The 16,163-nt window shown below is 39.2% G+C and overlaps 1 protein-coding gene across 17 annotated transcripts in view; it reads left to right on the forward strand.

Annotated features, from left to right (window-relative positions):
- Positions 1–4,189, forward strand: part of ptprsa (protein tyrosine phosphatase receptor type Sa) — a 233,836-nt gene extending 229,647 nt beyond the window's left edge. For 8 of the 17 annotated variants that reach the window (XM_063495076.1, XM_063495088.1, XM_063495075.1 and 5 more), the window contains 2 exons: positions 1,082–1,217; positions 1,618–4,189. In XM_063495076.1, the coding sequence (XP_063351146.1) occupies positions 1,082–1,217; positions 1,618–1,686 (205 nt within the window). In that variant the 3' untranslated portion in view covers positions 1,687–4,189. The remainder of the gene's footprint in view (positions 1–1,081; positions 1,218–1,617) is intronic. The other 9 variants (XM_063495082.1, XM_063495083.1, XM_063495085.1 and 6 more) reach the window with 2 other exon arrangements.
- Positions 4,190–16,163: the final 11,974 nt, after the last annotated feature.

Consider the following 16,163-nt stretch of genomic DNA (forward strand, 5'->3'; position numbering starts at 1 on the left):
AGCGTCTATCTAATAGACCCACATGCTTTTTGTCATTAATTGCCTGATTACTTCCTGTGAATGGGGACACCAAATCCTCTCAGTCTGCAGTGGCTCGGCGAGCCTTCAGATTTGGAGAGTCGATCTTCCTGGGGAGTGGGAGAGAAAGAGAGAGGGGGGGGGAGCTCTGAGTGAGTTTAAGAGCCCATGTGACAGTCTGTGACTGACTCCCATGAAGAGGCTTTGGGTGGGCTGAGAGATACTGCAGTGTGGGGGTGATTAGGCTCCTGTTTCTTTTTTCTTTTTTTATTTAATGGCGTCAAACGATACCAAGTCATCTTTTGTCTCAAGTGCGCCGTTTTCCTCCAGCAGACACACGCAAAACTTGTCAACAAACTCACGCACAAGTCAAAAAAGTGTCTCCCAGCAGCCGTCGCTTCCACTCTCCATTCAGACAAAATAGCATCAGAGGCTTGAAGAAGCCCAAATAAATCTGTTGTCATATCAATTATTGTTCCATTGGTGAAGTGGAAGTCATTTCACAGCAAAGCAGCTTAGAGAGGCAGCTCTCAAGTATTTCAGGATCTGAGTTAAGACTCGGGCTGTATTTCTGGAGAGCAGCAGAAGGCTGAGTTTTTCGACACATGGGAGGAGGGACTTAATGAGACAAAATGTTTGCTTGGTCGCTTGTGTGCGACTCGAAATGTGCGCCTGTGTGTCCTTGAGGGCTTGTGTTTGTGTGTGTGTGTGTGTGTGTGTGTGTGTGTGTGTGTGTGTGTGTGTGTGTGTGTTAGACAAGAATGTGGCCACAATATGTAAGTGGATTCGCGAGGTTCTCACATGCAAATTGCCTCCTTTGCTAGTGTCACTGGTGTTTTACCATGGAGCAGAATATCCAGCTGTGGAAGTTTGCTTCCTCTAAGTGGTTAGAGCTTCCAGTGTGCAAAGTATTTTTAGATCTTTGCAGTCACTGTCCCCCACAAAATGCTGCATGCGACACGAGAGAAAGGCGCAGTTTACAAAGGCACCATTCACTCGCTGTGTGCACAAGGTGTGCTTTACATCTTTCTGAATACACTTTTTTCTCTTTTTGTGTTTGCAGTGCTGGCGTGGGCAGGACCGGAGTCTTTATCACCCTTAGCATCGTCCTGGAAAGGATGCGTTACGAAGGTGTGGTTGATATCTTCCAAACGGTGAAGATGCTCCGAACACAGAGGCCAGCTATGGTCCAAACTGAGGTGAGAAGTCACAGAGTCACGCACAATAACATACACTGCTCCTTGTTTGGATAGACTTTTGCGAATTTTAAAAGACCACCAATAAGTTAGCAACGCTCTATTAAACCACTTTTGGGTGGGTGTCTTCACCCCCATAAGGTCTATTATTGGTTTTCTGGTCTTCCTGTGTGAAAATGGGTAAATGCAAAATCAAGTTATATGTTTTGCTCATTCCAATCTAGGCTTTCTACTTAGGTATAGGATCTATAAAATGATCTTGTCAGGACATGCTCTGCCTCAGCAAAAAAAAAAAAAAGGTTGAGAAATTGTTTGAAAATTGTAATCTCTCATGTCAGTAAACTCCTGGTGAGGTGTTCTAATGCAATTTGTTATGCATGTGTCTGTTTTTTTCCCTCCACAGGATGAGTATCAATTCTGCTATCACGCAGCTCTGGAGTACTTAGGAAGCTTTGATCACTATGCAACGTAAAAAGCCATCTCCCCCCCTCCCCCTCCTCCGAATCCTGTTGCCCCCCCCCCACCCCCCACCTCAACAGCCTCTTGAGCCATAGGAACTAAAATTTAAAACGACAGCAAACAACCACATCGCCACCGCCAATTCAGCCACATCAAACAGGATCTCCTAGATTTTTTTTTTTTTGAAGACAACACCCGGTCCAACCAGTTCAGAGTCCAATTCGACTTTTCAGACTCGCCACGAGGAAACACAAGAAAATTGTCCATCATCTCAAGAAAAGAAGATCCTCGGCAGGGGAGGAACCAGACGCTGTGGCTCAAGATGTGGGGCGGGTTTTGATCAAAGTTGTCAGACTGCTTACCTTACCTCAAGTGTTTCAATGTGGAGGACATTGTAAACATTCGTGGACATTTCTCTTCTCAAAAAATATCTTCGTGACACAACAGTAACAAGTGACAGATGACGAAGGAAAAGGAAGGCAAAAAAAATACAAATAAAAATTTAAAAAACACTGAGAAGCAGATGGATGTAGCCAAGACTTGGTGACTATCTTGTTTTTTGATATGCTCGGGTGTAAAAGGGGTTCAAGTATTTCCATCAACACAGTGTGTGAGTAATATTGTGAGAAATGAAGAAACTGGTTGCCTGCATAAAAGATTTATCAAACTGTACAAAAAAAATGAAACAAAAGAAACAGAAAAGGACAAGTTCACTCACATTCGGCACTAAATCCTTCAAGAAAACCTAAAGTTTTTACAGTATTTTGTGTGAGATAACACTCGACTATTAAACCGACTTCTTCTCGAGCACTAAGAGCTAAAAGAAGACACTTTTTGGTTTTCTTGCTGTTGTGAGAATGAAAACAGCGACACATTTCTTAAAACGTGCTAATTGCATCAGTTGTGAATTCGTGTAACATCAGTATCCTCAGCCAGGTAACCGCAGGAATGTTGCACCACGCCAGTATATTAACAGTGCAAAGATCAGTCACCGGATAAAAGTCTCGCCTGCTGCACGAAGCTTCCGCCGCGTCGTCTTGCGTGCGGCCAAGGTGAGACAAGCGGCAGCCGTGTCCCGTGATTTTTCTTTCTTTCTTCTGTTTTTTTAACAATCGCTCCTGTCTTTGGAACCACTACATTGTGGGGCTGCGGTTTCAACATCCACCGTTTTGAACAAGAGATAAACCTGGTGGGGGGGGGAAGGCTTTGGAACAAAAATGGAACAACCAAACAAGGATTGCCGCAAAAGTGAGGGCTCTCTTTGTGTACAGTGACCAACGCTCATCGTCATCCTTCAGAACTTTGTCTAATGAGGAATTATCTCGTTTTTCTGGGGTTTTTTTATTATTATGATTTTCTGTCAAACCAAACATGCTGCTTATCTTGTGTACGCTGTACGTGTGACTTTGGAAGGAGAGGAAACTGATGAATCAAAGATGCCATCTCTGATAACTGGCATGACTGAAAGCGCATCCACTTGACGTCATCGTCCACGCCTTCTTTTCCCCTCCCTCTTGCCCAGCCTCCTCTATAATCATCTATATCATTGTATAAGACGCTCAAGTGGCAAAGGCCTGCTGCAGTTACCAAGCTGCACATCAATGTGGTTGAAATATTGGCCTTTAGTTCCACTGTTTGTGTGTTTTGGTGACAGGTGGATACATTTAAACAAAAAAAACAAAAAACAGATGCTTTGGTATTTGCCCTCCATTTTCAAGATGATGTCTCTGTGGGTGACACAGCCAGACCAAGGAGCCATGATGGATCTCGACGTTGTGACGCGTTCCTGAAACTCTCCAGTACAAGTTACTTGCACATCCCCAAACGAAACAGAATAAACTTTAAACGTATTACCCCCCGCCAACCCCTCCCTACTCTCCCCGAACAACTGCAGGTCGACACACTAGTGTATGTTTGTGATTTAAAAAGAAAAATCAAGCTTTTGAGATCACCGGGTTTTCATTTCGAGAACAGCGCTTTGGTATACGCGAGCGTTACGGATCCCGCGCAGGTTTCCGGTGGGTGTGCACAAAAGCCGGAGCGATGGACAGAACTGTGTGTAATCTTTTCTTATTTCCAAAAAAGCCTTATTGTTATTGTAACATTACGAAAACATTAATGTTGTATTATGACGACTTATTTTACACTACATAGTTGACTTTTTATTATGTTTTTGGTTGGGTTTTTTCTTTCAGTTTAGTTTTCTAACAGATGTTGTATCATTTTTTAAAATTAGCAGGAAAAGAGAAAAGCTTATCTGTTCATATTATGTTTAAAGACATTCTATTTTTTCACTGTAGAAATGTTAAGTATAACATGGCTGTGTGCTTGTGCGCATATATGTATGCATTTATGTGTACTGCGCACTCACACATTCATATATATTTAAATGCAGAATATGAAGATATATCCAAACCTTAGTATGAATTATATGTTTCTCCTCATCATCTTTTTTGTTTTTTAAACCTGTCAGTTCTCATGCTTGAAAATATGATTTTATTTCATTTTGTTTTTCTTTGTGTGTGTGTTTTTTTTAATATATACATACATATATATATATATATATATATATATATATATATATATATATATATATATATATATAATATATAATCTTAGAGACCTTGTGTGTTTCTTAATGGAAGCTGAGGGAAGCACTATGCCTGAATCCTCTGCCTCCACTCACCATTGCTCTTCTACCTGAGGGTAGAACCTGTGGCGATGAGGAGATGCCAGTTTTTATTTTTAATTTTTTTGTCGTTTTTTTTTTTCTTTTGAGCAACTGTTGATGAAGTGATCTACAAAATATCAATCAAATATTTCAAAACTGACCATTTTTTCTTACCTATATAGGACCAACTTGACAAACTGTATCTTGTATGATCATGGTCAGGCTATGACCCTCGCAGTTTAAGAAAATCCTCTTCAAGTTCTCTTTTCTTTTTTTAATTTTTCAGACATAATGTGGCCATTCATTTTGTTAGATATCCACTATGATCTAGAGTATACCTGTAAATAAACAAATATATAGATTATATGTATTTGTATCATTTGACCTTCAAGATCTCATACTTTAAGTGGGGACAGAAATACAAAAATCAAAGTCCTTCTCACATCCTGGTGGTTGTAGAGCCTGCTTTCTGAAACCTCTCTTCTCCAGTCCTTCCTCCCTGGTCTTTAATTACCACTCACTTTTCTTCTGACTTTAATTTCCCCTGCTAGCAGTTGAAATGGGAAACACGCCAGCCTCTGTTCTCATACCTATAGCCTCAAAGAGAGCACGAAATCAGCACCAGTGATCTGCTGGTATAATTTAACCGAGCCTGGGAGGTTAGTCCTTTCTGTCAACTATTTGAATTGCTAATCAATCATTATTTCAAGGACCTGTTACATTCTTATTCTAGGTGTAAGACAGAGTGGAGCAACTAAAGGGTGTTTTTGAAAAAGAAATATTGTCTTAAAATAATTATCAAACAAAAGATTAATCACAAAGGTGTAAATTCTTAAAGCCACAGCTACGGTAAAAATGCTGGAGGCATCCTTCATTCCTTAACACTTTCCACAAAACCCCCAGAAGATATACAACTGTTCAACTACCTAAAATGCCAAGGTGTTAATCCATAAATATATCATTAGCTGACGAGCAAATACAGCTATGCTAAAGGCCAGACATGGTTCAGTTCCAACATGACACGTTGATTTATTGTCTCCCCGGTGCATTTTTTTAAGCCTTGAACAGAACGATACTGTGTTTTTCTTTGGTTTTGGTTTTTTTCTTTGACCATGCTTCATTGTGGGATGCAGAAAGAAATCAGGACTCAGTGAAAGATAGCAGAGTGATGCAACCAAGGAAAGACCGAGACAACCAAAAACGTGCTGCAAATTCACATTTCCAGCATGTCATTTCTGAACAGTGGGAACCTTGAGATGTTTCATAATGAACTCAAAGCCTAAGATGAAAGACTCTGGAATTCAGTGAGGCTAATGAGAAAGGGCCCAGGCCAAAACTGAAACCATGGAAGTCTTTCAAAGCTTGTGCAATGTGTTACGTTTTTTTGACTTAATGTGAAGACGTTAGGCTTTTGAAAACAAACCGCCAAATTTGCAGGAGTATGTTGAATATTTCGGGGGAAGAGGGGAAATAATAAAAGATGAACCCTAACTTAAAAAATGAAATCAAAATAACAGAACGTATACAGTACGACAAATTGGAAAAAATAAAAAACAACCCAAATTCAGAAAAATACTTTTTTTGTATGAGGGCCAAGTGCTATCACTTTCAAACTGTTACTTCTAACTGAAACAATAATTGGTTTAAAGCCACTGTGTATGTAGATATGTTGACTTTGTATTAAAGAAATGTTGTCTGAAAACCATTTTGCATGTGTTTCTTGCTGGTAAGATTGGTTACAGCATGGATATCTCTCCTCCTGTCTGATTGTCTGCCTACAGTATTTCCCCATCTGTTAATATGCAAATTTCTGGTGAGAGTTCTTTAGCTATGATACTTGAAGTGCATCAGCACTTACTTTGTACATCATACATCAGACTGGAACTTGCACTGAAAAAAAAAATCTGTTCTACAGGACGAGTGATGAAACTCACAGATGGTGTGCATCGTTTGTTGATAGATGGCTTGATTAGCTTCCTCCTATATTTATCCACCAGCCTCTCTGCAAACACATCCCAGTGTGTCCTTAAGCTCCTCTTCAAGCTTGATAAATGCCATGCAGACAGGCTGATATTGGTGCAGAGGTAAACCCTTACCTAGTGGTATTTACTCTCTAATCTGTCCTCTTTGGGTATCGGCTAACCTCGAAGTGATGATTCTGGAAATCAAAAGATGTGTTGGTCCCAGACCTGACTGTGTTTGCCTTAAAGATATTGCTTTAGATTACAACCTGCAAATTGCAGCGTGTGATTATTTGGTATTTGCACGGTATCCCTAAAATATTTGTAATAATAACTCTAGCGAGACAAAAAAGGGAAGAACAAAGAGGTTGGGGAATGAGGGGGTAGCTACACCCAAAGGAATTACAATCTTATTATTATTCATTTTTCAACATTTTTTCTCATTTTGTTTTTGTTTTTTAATCTTTTTTTTCCTGAGGAGTAGGAATGAGGAATTTCAGAGGTAATGGGAGTGAATTAGTTGCAAATCTGACAGTATGCCATGTGTAGTGTGTATTTTATTAGGAATTTAAGAAGTAGTAGCATGCATAGTATATAGTCATCTGCATTTTTTGTGCATTAAAGCAATCTCTAATGACTTTTTCAAGATAACGATACTGTAAAAATGAACCATATTTAGGATGAACATAAACTGTATTTATATTTTAATTTTATACTTTACATTTTAAGCCTTGTATTTATTCCTTTGTGTCCACCTGTAACTAGAAATATGTTGGTTGTTGGGTTTTTTACACTGAGCTATAGATCTAAACTTCGACGAGTTTACAACTGTGAGCTATCAGAGTGTTTCAAATTGGCAACAATCTGCCTCTCCTAAGACTTCGCTCTTCACGCCATGTTGGATTCACCTTTAAATTAGATGCCGCTGCATCATCGTCTCAACCTGTGACAGCTAAGCATTGTCATTTATTAAATGGTAATGTACGCAGATTGACAACCCACTTCAAGGATGATGTTACTAATTGTGCGCCGGAAGAGCTGCTTCAGTCCATCCCTTTCTAATAGTGGCGAGCCAGCAGACCAAGTGTGAGGGTAGGCAAGGAAGTGAATTAGGGTGGCGATTATGCAGTGATTCAGACAGCAGCTCATTAGGACCCAGCTAAGCAAGCAATCAACGAATCGATGTGACAGTGGACCCAAAAGCCACAGAAATTTGTAATAAATGGCAAAGCGATAAATTGGATTATCCACAGCCCCGTGGCCAAGCTCTTTCTGTTGCAAATGACAAATCAATCCAATCATGCCACGAAAAAAGCTAAAGAACCACAAAAACGGGAGGGAGGGCCTCGAGTTGCACCGGCTGTGGAGGTTATCTGTCTGTCAGATGCCTCTTGTTAAGGTTGTAGTTTTCCAGAGGTCATTTCTGTGTGATATTTAGGGCTCTAAAAAATTCATGGCCAGCCATTAGGTGTTTATGACCACCTTTTATAACTGGAGATTTAGTGACATTTGAACTCGTGCCAGAGCAGTAAAGGTGTCAGAGGGCTGCCATGCCACATGCCTGCTGAACCGACAGGACGAAGGCAGAGCTGCTTTCAGATATTAAGGATGTAAAAGAGCAGAAAAGGAGAAATAATTAATAAAAATGAGGCAGCAGCAGGATCTCGTCTTAACTCTGTTTCATTTCTTGTATTGCAAGCACAAGAGATGGATTTGCTCCATCAACCTGTCAAATCATCACCGCTGAATGCCGCGACCATGACTGGAGTACTGGATGAAGAAACACTGATATGACATTGATGGACAAAGATGAGCAGATAGATGAGTTATAAACATTAAACCTGTTCAAACATGTCAGCACACAGCTGGCACCAGTTTCGTGGAAAGATACAAAAACATTACACTTCAAATATTGTATTAAAAAAATCAGTATTTTTGTCAAAGGACTTTGCTGCCATCTGCAGGATAATATAAGATGGCACCATCTGGATAACACTAAAGAGCTGTTTCCATTCAATTAAATCAGAGATCCACATTGATAGATGATGAATTGGAATGTATTGTCCTCTCCAGAGGCTTTCTCTGTGCTAATTAGACCATTATGAGCTGCTGCTTAGCAATAACTCGCTCTATTTTAAATGCATCTACATGTGGGATCCGTGCATTCATACAAATACTAACAGCTTTAGTTGCATATATAGTATTCTACCATACAGCAAGATTGTTATACACCTGAAACACAAAAAGTCTGGAGTGCGAATTGAGCAGGGACCCCCCTGCACAGGCGCTCATACCCGACGCCCTTCCTGTTAAAAGTGTGTTTGAGCGTCTGCCAGCAGTAAACGGTGGCATTTCAAAATTGTGGTGCGACATGACTCCTGTGTTTATGGCCTCGTGCTGTTATTTCCTATAATCTGTCTTACGTTCCCTGGTTCCTTTCTGCCTCTCTGTGTGCAGCCAGGGCTCTTCCACTGACTGATTGCTGCTATTAAAAAAGAAAGGAGCAGGGATACTGTCTTGGTTTCCTTCTTCCTTTTGCAGTTTTATTTCTCAGTCTCACCCACCAGTTCTATTTTGTCATGTCGCTACAGTCTTAGGTCTCAACATTCATCTGCTATTCCAATTTTATTTTAAAACAGTGGCCCGTGGCCTTGCCTAATGGCCTGTCCAAGGTTGCGGGGGGAACCTTTTATCTTTGAAAGCTATTTGATTTTTAACTTTGAATAAAATATCAAGGTTGATCATTAGTGAATGTCCTAACTCATTTAAAATATCACATTTTGTTTCCAGTTGATGAAGTCCCACAAAAAAGAGAAATAATAACTATATTGGACCCCGCCCCGGAAAACCAGACGAGACTAATTTTAAAAAAAAACTGGCAGCAATAGGATTGCTTATTTTCCATTTTAATTAGCTGATAAAAAAAAAAAAAACTGACATTTTTTTTTATTCCAAAAAGACTGATTGTTTTTCACAAAATAGCAGTTTCAATCCATTTGATGGCATGCTTGAATCCCCATTTTGCTCAATTAGAGAAGTATGATTTAAACCTTGTTTCTTAATTCAGCATTCTGGAAAAGGTCGAGAAGCCTGGTTTCAAAACATATTTGAAAAGCAAACAAAAAAAGCTAAACTTTCTCATAAATATTGCACACAGAGCAGCACATCCTCTTTCAAATTTTGCTTCTTGGATCTGGGATGATTCTTAAATGAGGCATTTAATCCAGTGTACACAATAGGAAGTGGCTTTGGCACAGCGTCTGAACAGAAAGTCACATATTTCTTCTTGGATTTTTTTTTCAAAATATACCCAAACAAGGACAAGGAATGTCTCTGGTATAAATTTGTGATAGGTCATCATTTGGTGCTGACTTTGAAATACTTCAAGAGCAGTAAACATGAGAATCTTCAAACTTTGCATCGTGTCTGCTTTCCTAACAATGTTTCTAAAAACTCATTTGGACTCTGGTCTCAAATGTCAGCTAAAGCACTCAGTTCAAAATATGCTCAGTACTGTGGAGACAGATAATGGTTCTGTAATGGGAAACACAACATAAGAATGATGGCTTCCAGAAAAAAACAAAACAAGCATTCTGCGGTGCTCTACAGTGAATTTTCCATTAATGATTAAGGACACATGAAACCGTCTGCAATGGAACCATTAAAGCTTCCTTGTAAACATGTCCATCTGAACATAATAAACTTACATTCCAGCAGAGTGAGAGGCAGAGAAAATGAGTTCAGGATGAAAAATGAAGATGTGTTACAATTGTAGTTCGAGGAATACAGGCGGGAACTTCTAGCCGAGCTCTACATGTTGGACTTCTCATCCGAGTGAATCTCAAATTTGCATAACGTAATCACTCAGCCGTCCCAGTCTGGCCCACAAATATGAGCACCAATAAAAAGAGGGCGTTCACTAACCACTGCATCGAATGAAGTTCACCACATAATGACAGGGCGCACCGCCTGTGTCTTTTATGTCATCATTATAGGTTTAGAGGGAGTTGGTATGTGTGCTACCGCTGATGCTAAAAGCTTGGGTCTCATATAATTCGGTGTCCATCCTCTGACCCTGCTAGTGTGGTAATTAACATAAAAGGTGGTGCACGGTTTCATTGCATGAAAGTGCTTCCTGTTTGGTGCTGAATTCTTTAAGTAGTCTTCAGGAATAGTTCCCCAGGCTTCTTGAAGGACATTCAAAGCACTTGTTCTGCATTTGGCTACCTCTGATAGATGACAATCTCACGCAGCTTCAGTTTTAAGGTTGAGGCTCCGGGGAGACCAAACCATGACTGATAGTGTTCAATTGTGTCTATTTCTATCCAGGTATGCTTTAACTGCACTGTCAGTGTGTTTGGGATCAGCCCCACACCATGGCAGAGCTTCACTGTGTTTTACAGATGACTGTAGACGCTCACTGCTGTACCTCATTCCTGACCTCCTCCATACAGCACACAGTGATGATGATTTATACTCCATAAGCCTTGTTGGCACTAGTTTTCAGTCTACTTTCGTCATACCTCAGCTTTTTCTCTTCCTTAAGAACGGCTTCTTGACAGCCACCCATCCACTGAGACCATTTTTGATGATACTTCAGTGAACAATCAACTTAAGAGTCAGATGCATCTCTCAGGACCTGAGTCAGGTCTTTGCTGGATTTTTGTTTTGTTTTGGTTTTTTTTGCTCAGACTTGGAGGACATGACTTTTAGGGACCGTTCCTGTGCTGTGGATAGTTTTTTGGCCTGCCACTTCTTCTTTTGTACTTCACTTGTCCAGTTTCCTCAATTTTTAAAGAACACACATTTTTGGCTAATAGCTCTTTCGGAATCACCTCGTCTACAAAGAGCTTCATTTCATCCCAAGAGTTTCATCCCTTGATTTGCTCCTTTTTCTAAGCTTGAAATTGAAGTGGGAAGTGGCTTAACAAAACAAATTAAAAAATGCATTCCTCTGAAAATGGTCAAGTACAAGGGCTGATTTGAAAAAGAATGAAAAAGCAGCGAATGTCAAAAAAAAAAAAAAAAAAAAAAAAAACAAAGCATGGAGATCTATTACACAAAATCACTTTAAAAATTGCAACAAAGTCTGGCTCCTTGGAAGAAGACATGAAGGGTGGCTCCAGACTTCTGCACTGCACTGTAAAAGTCCTAAAAACAGATCTAGTGTGCTAATAAGAGTCAGACAGGCTGTAGGTTCCAGTTTTCATTGTATTTAAAATAAAAACAAACCCAAGTGCACTTGCAACATTCTTGATAACTCAGTGGAGTGGAGTACTATTGGCCATATATCATGTGAGGTCTCATTCCTAAAGAGTCGAGCACAACTTCCTCCCCCAGTGACCATGTGGACTTCTGTGACACATCAGCTGCTTAACTATGGCCTGCATGATACCATTGAACTATGAGAGCGTGGGATTATGTTTGGGGGAAACATAATGAACAGCTTTCCTTGCATACAGAGGTAGAATTACTGTATAAAATGATGTTATTTAACTGAGAAGTTGAGCCGTTATATTAAAGTGAGTGCAACAGCAACTTAAGGCATTTCAAACTTAATTGTTTTTGTCTGTCAGTTGTTTGGCTTCAGGATATAGAACTAAATTAACCTGAGTGGGAAGGACTAATTGGAGCACTGTCACGAAAGGCTTCGGGTTCAGATATCAAGTTCAATCCGCAGCATTTTACTGATTCAGCAACAATTCAGTGAAATCTTCTTCACTCCAAGGCTGTTTCTCATTTGTATATTAGTTAGTTTTTGGGAAATAAACCAAATAAACTACCTCGTTTCCAATTTGCTACATAAGTATGTATGACTATGTATCCACTCACCATTCAGTATAATATCTACTCCAAGTATTAATTATGACACATTTTATTAAATGTGTCACATATTTAGCCTTTTGGAATAATAGCTGTATTTCTTAGTATTGAAAGTTTCCCAGTACAAGCGGGATGAATCACACTTTTCACCTTGAGGAATTATCCACTTCTGTTCAGACATGCCTACACAGAATGATGGGAATGAAGTTAGAGGAGACCTTTGTTTTTTAATATGTTTTCCAAGTTGTGCTTGTAACACGAAGGAGATCAGAAGAAACCACTTGCAACTCTCTCAGGCATTTTGGGGGGCAATGCCTTGTCATATGTAATGTCGCTTCATCTCGGGATTTCAGGAACAGAGCAAATTCACTGTGTCATTTCTGCGGCATCCATGGAAACATTTGCTACAGGTATGACCTTTGGCTAAGTTCAGGCAAAGTTCACTTGGCTGTTTTCTGGGGTAGCTTTCATGCCCTGGATCGTTTTCTCTACTCAGCTTGTTAGGCTAAAAGCAAAACAACACGCTTGGGGGCTAGAGTTCTGGGATGGATGCATGTCAGCAAAGAAATGGATATGTGTGCGTGCTCGCATGTAAGTTTGATTTACATTAAGTTCATCCAAAGACAAACTGAACATTAGCTGCTTTCCATTGAGCTAACAAACTCATTTCATTTACCTCTGATAGTTAAAGGGATCTTTTTTTGCAACTTAAGACATACACTTAAGTTGACCTACATACAAAGCAGTTGGTGGTCTAGCTCATCTTAGTAGATATTAAATAATATATATACTGTTTAAAAAATAAAAAATGAGAAAGACCATACCATGAGTCGTAGTTGCAAATGTACAAAAGTTTTGTCATCTGTTTATTTGCAGAAACAGATAATGACAAATACTAATGCCCTTTAATCCTGGTATAAGCTCTGAAACCAAAGAAGAGGTGTGAAATGAAAGTGAATGGCGTGACTGCAATGCAGCCTCACTTAATTCACACAGGTGCTGTTTACCCACGTTACACAGAATATACATTTCTCTCAGTTGCCAGAAATATAATGAATAAACATAGATGCAATATCTAATAAAAACTGCACAACTAACCTGGTGGGAACAAAAGTAAAGAGATCCTCTTTATTTGGTCTTTAGGTCTCGCTATTTGTACATTCATTATCATATGATTTCAGCAACAGCAGTGATTTATAAATTTTTTATTTTTTTTTGCAATATGAATCTTGAATATCAGACTTACATTATTATCTTGCTGAAGAATAGCAGATGCTGATCAATATTTAATCATTGTGATTTGAAGAATTAAAGAATTTAAAATATCGTTAAATACTTTGCAGGCATTTCATGTAGGTCTACATACTGCTGTTTGCAGTATGTGCTTGTCTCAAGTAAATAAATCAGCACCGTGGGAGGAATATGTGAATGCAAGTGAGCATATTTCTGTGTGTATGTGTGAGAGTGAGTAGTATAAAAGATGCAGAAGAGGGTGAGAAAAAGTATATTTGTGTTTTTGTGAGAGTTGGAAAAAAATTGAGTTAGGGGAGATAAAAGACTCGGTGCCAATTTTCCTACTATGGTCACACTTGCATAATGTTGAGGGAATCGCACAGAATCCTTTTAAGGTGTCAGCCAGAGTGGAGTATAACATCATTTACTGGAAAATTGTGAGCTCAGACATGCACACGCACACACGCACTCAGACACACACACACACACACACACACACACACAGTCAGAGCCACTGTAGGCAAACTACAAAGGTAGAAACTAATCTGTATTGTATAGAATTTAAGCAGAATGATGGGGACTGATGCACACAGACTCAATTATAACGTAAAGAGGAGTTTTTAACTGGTTTGCAGTTTAACAGTATATCTAATATGAATCACACATTTTGGAGTTTACTAGACTGGGTTCACAACATTAAAAAAAACCATTCTGTTTTCTTTATGCAGCGCATTACTGGAGCAATTCTTTTTGCCTGATTTCGGAATTTCTTTCCTTTCTCTCTGCCTCCTTGTGTCTCCCCTCAGAAAAAGTCCGGTCCAGTCCAAAGAAAACATTGAGTGCATGGACTAAGCCAAATTTAGATGCAGCCCAATCTGTTGAATTGCATTTTAAAACCAGAGTAAGGCCAGTGCACAGCGTATTCATGCGATGGTTTAACCAAATAATTTGCATTGCAACTGTTTACCATTTGAAAATGCTACGTTGCACAACAGCACAAACGAGCGAGCGATGAAGTCAGCATGATGCCACTGTGGATTGAGGGAGTGTGTTTGTTCTGAGAATACCAAAGCAAGAAGTCTGTACAAATACGACTTTATTGAAATGTAGTGTATTTGTACTGAGTTGAAGGGACAAGAACAGCAAATAGGAGAGGCAAACTAATTATGCACTACATGCCAAAATAATGGTTGAATAAATAAAACCAATGCTGACGCCCAATGTAGTTACAAAAATGTGCTGCAATATAGCTGATCAGGATTGCTTTAAAAAGTTGGTGTGTAAGGAATTTGCCGTGAACAGAGTCAAAAACATAGACCTATAAAACACTACACAAAAGCATTAAAAGCAAAATTTGCACATCAGTGTTTTAATGTATAGGTAATAAAAGACATTTCATGAAAGAGGAAGCAGACTAGAACAGGCAGCGCACAGTTTGTTCCCAGCGAGTATTTAATATTTTCTTCCACCAGTCATTGCTCCCTAGTTTCCAGTTTCTTGCATCTCTCTACACTTTAGCTAGGAGATTTATTACTTAGCTTACTGAGTTTGTAAAAAATGTTCCCATTTTTCTCACCAATGGTATAGCCCATTAGGCATAGCATCACCAAGCAGCTTATTTCACTTGACAGCAAGGACTCTGGTCAGGACAGTGTAATACTTGGGGAAGTTCAGGCGACTCCCCAGATTACTTTGCTCATGTCGCTTGGTGAGGGATTCCTGGCTTAAACTGAGACTAACAAAGGTTGAAGCTTATTGTCTGAACCCTTCAGCCAAAGCTTCAAGTGTGATAAAGGATGTTCTTCAGGACTAACTGTTTGTTGGCAATTTGGTTTCAATTATCTTAAAAAGAAACACTTTATGTTTACTCTCTGGTTGCTGTAGCATTGCTTTGTTTGGAGGCTGACCGATTATAAACCATACCTGCAAGGAGTTAGTTGAATAAATGTCCTAATCAAATGTTCTAATTGATGACCAGCAAGTATTCAGAATCAATCACATGTGTGTTAATACAACACCAAAAAGTGGACATCCCAGCAGTCCACTCCCAGAATCAGATTGTCAGATTGTGCAATGCTCAGGGGGCCTCTGTTAGTATGTTAAATGTTCTTAATGGTGTAATAAAAAAAAAAAAGACTGAATACATTTGTCTTGCTTGGAATAGCTGTAAGTAAAGTTTATTTATTTATTTATGAAGTGCTTTTCACAGATGGTCAAAATGCCCTGTACACAAAAAAAGTCAAATAAATATGAATATTAAGTGTTATAGCCAATATAAAGATATGATAAGACACAATAAAACAAACATGTAGCTTAAAAATAAATTAAAGTCCAAACAGCCAGCTGAACATAGCTGATGGCAGACTGATCCACAAACTGAAAGGCTCTGTGCCCTCTGGTCTTTAATTTGACAGCTGTGAATGAAGACAGTGCATATTTTGTAAGGAGCTGAGACATGTAACCTGGAGTCTGGTCATTTAGTGCTCCATATGTTAATGCAGCAATTTTAAATTGAATCCTAAAAACTACTGAGAGCCAGTGTAAAACATATACAACAGGAGTGATGTATGCTTGCTCACTAGAATGTGTTAATAGTAGTCTGGTCGCAGCATTTAATAGAGGAAGCCTATTCTCTCCAAAAGAAACATGGCGGCATGACTTATTTTTGCAAATCTGCATCTGAACAAACGCAATAGTTCATGTCCTTTGTATATACAAGAATAGAATGCAGATGTTTGGCTATAATGCCATAACATAGCACTCTATTTGTAAAGCAATTTTAAAAACAACATCAACAGGGAT

The sequence above is a fragment of the Pelmatolapia mariae genome, linkage group LG15, assembly GCF_036321145.2.
Source record: "Pelmatolapia mariae isolate MD_Pm_ZW linkage group LG15, Pm_UMD_F_2, whole genome shotgun sequence".
Taxonomy (NCBI): domain Eukaryota; kingdom Metazoa; phylum Chordata; class Actinopteri; order Cichliformes; family Cichlidae; genus Pelmatolapia; species Pelmatolapia mariae.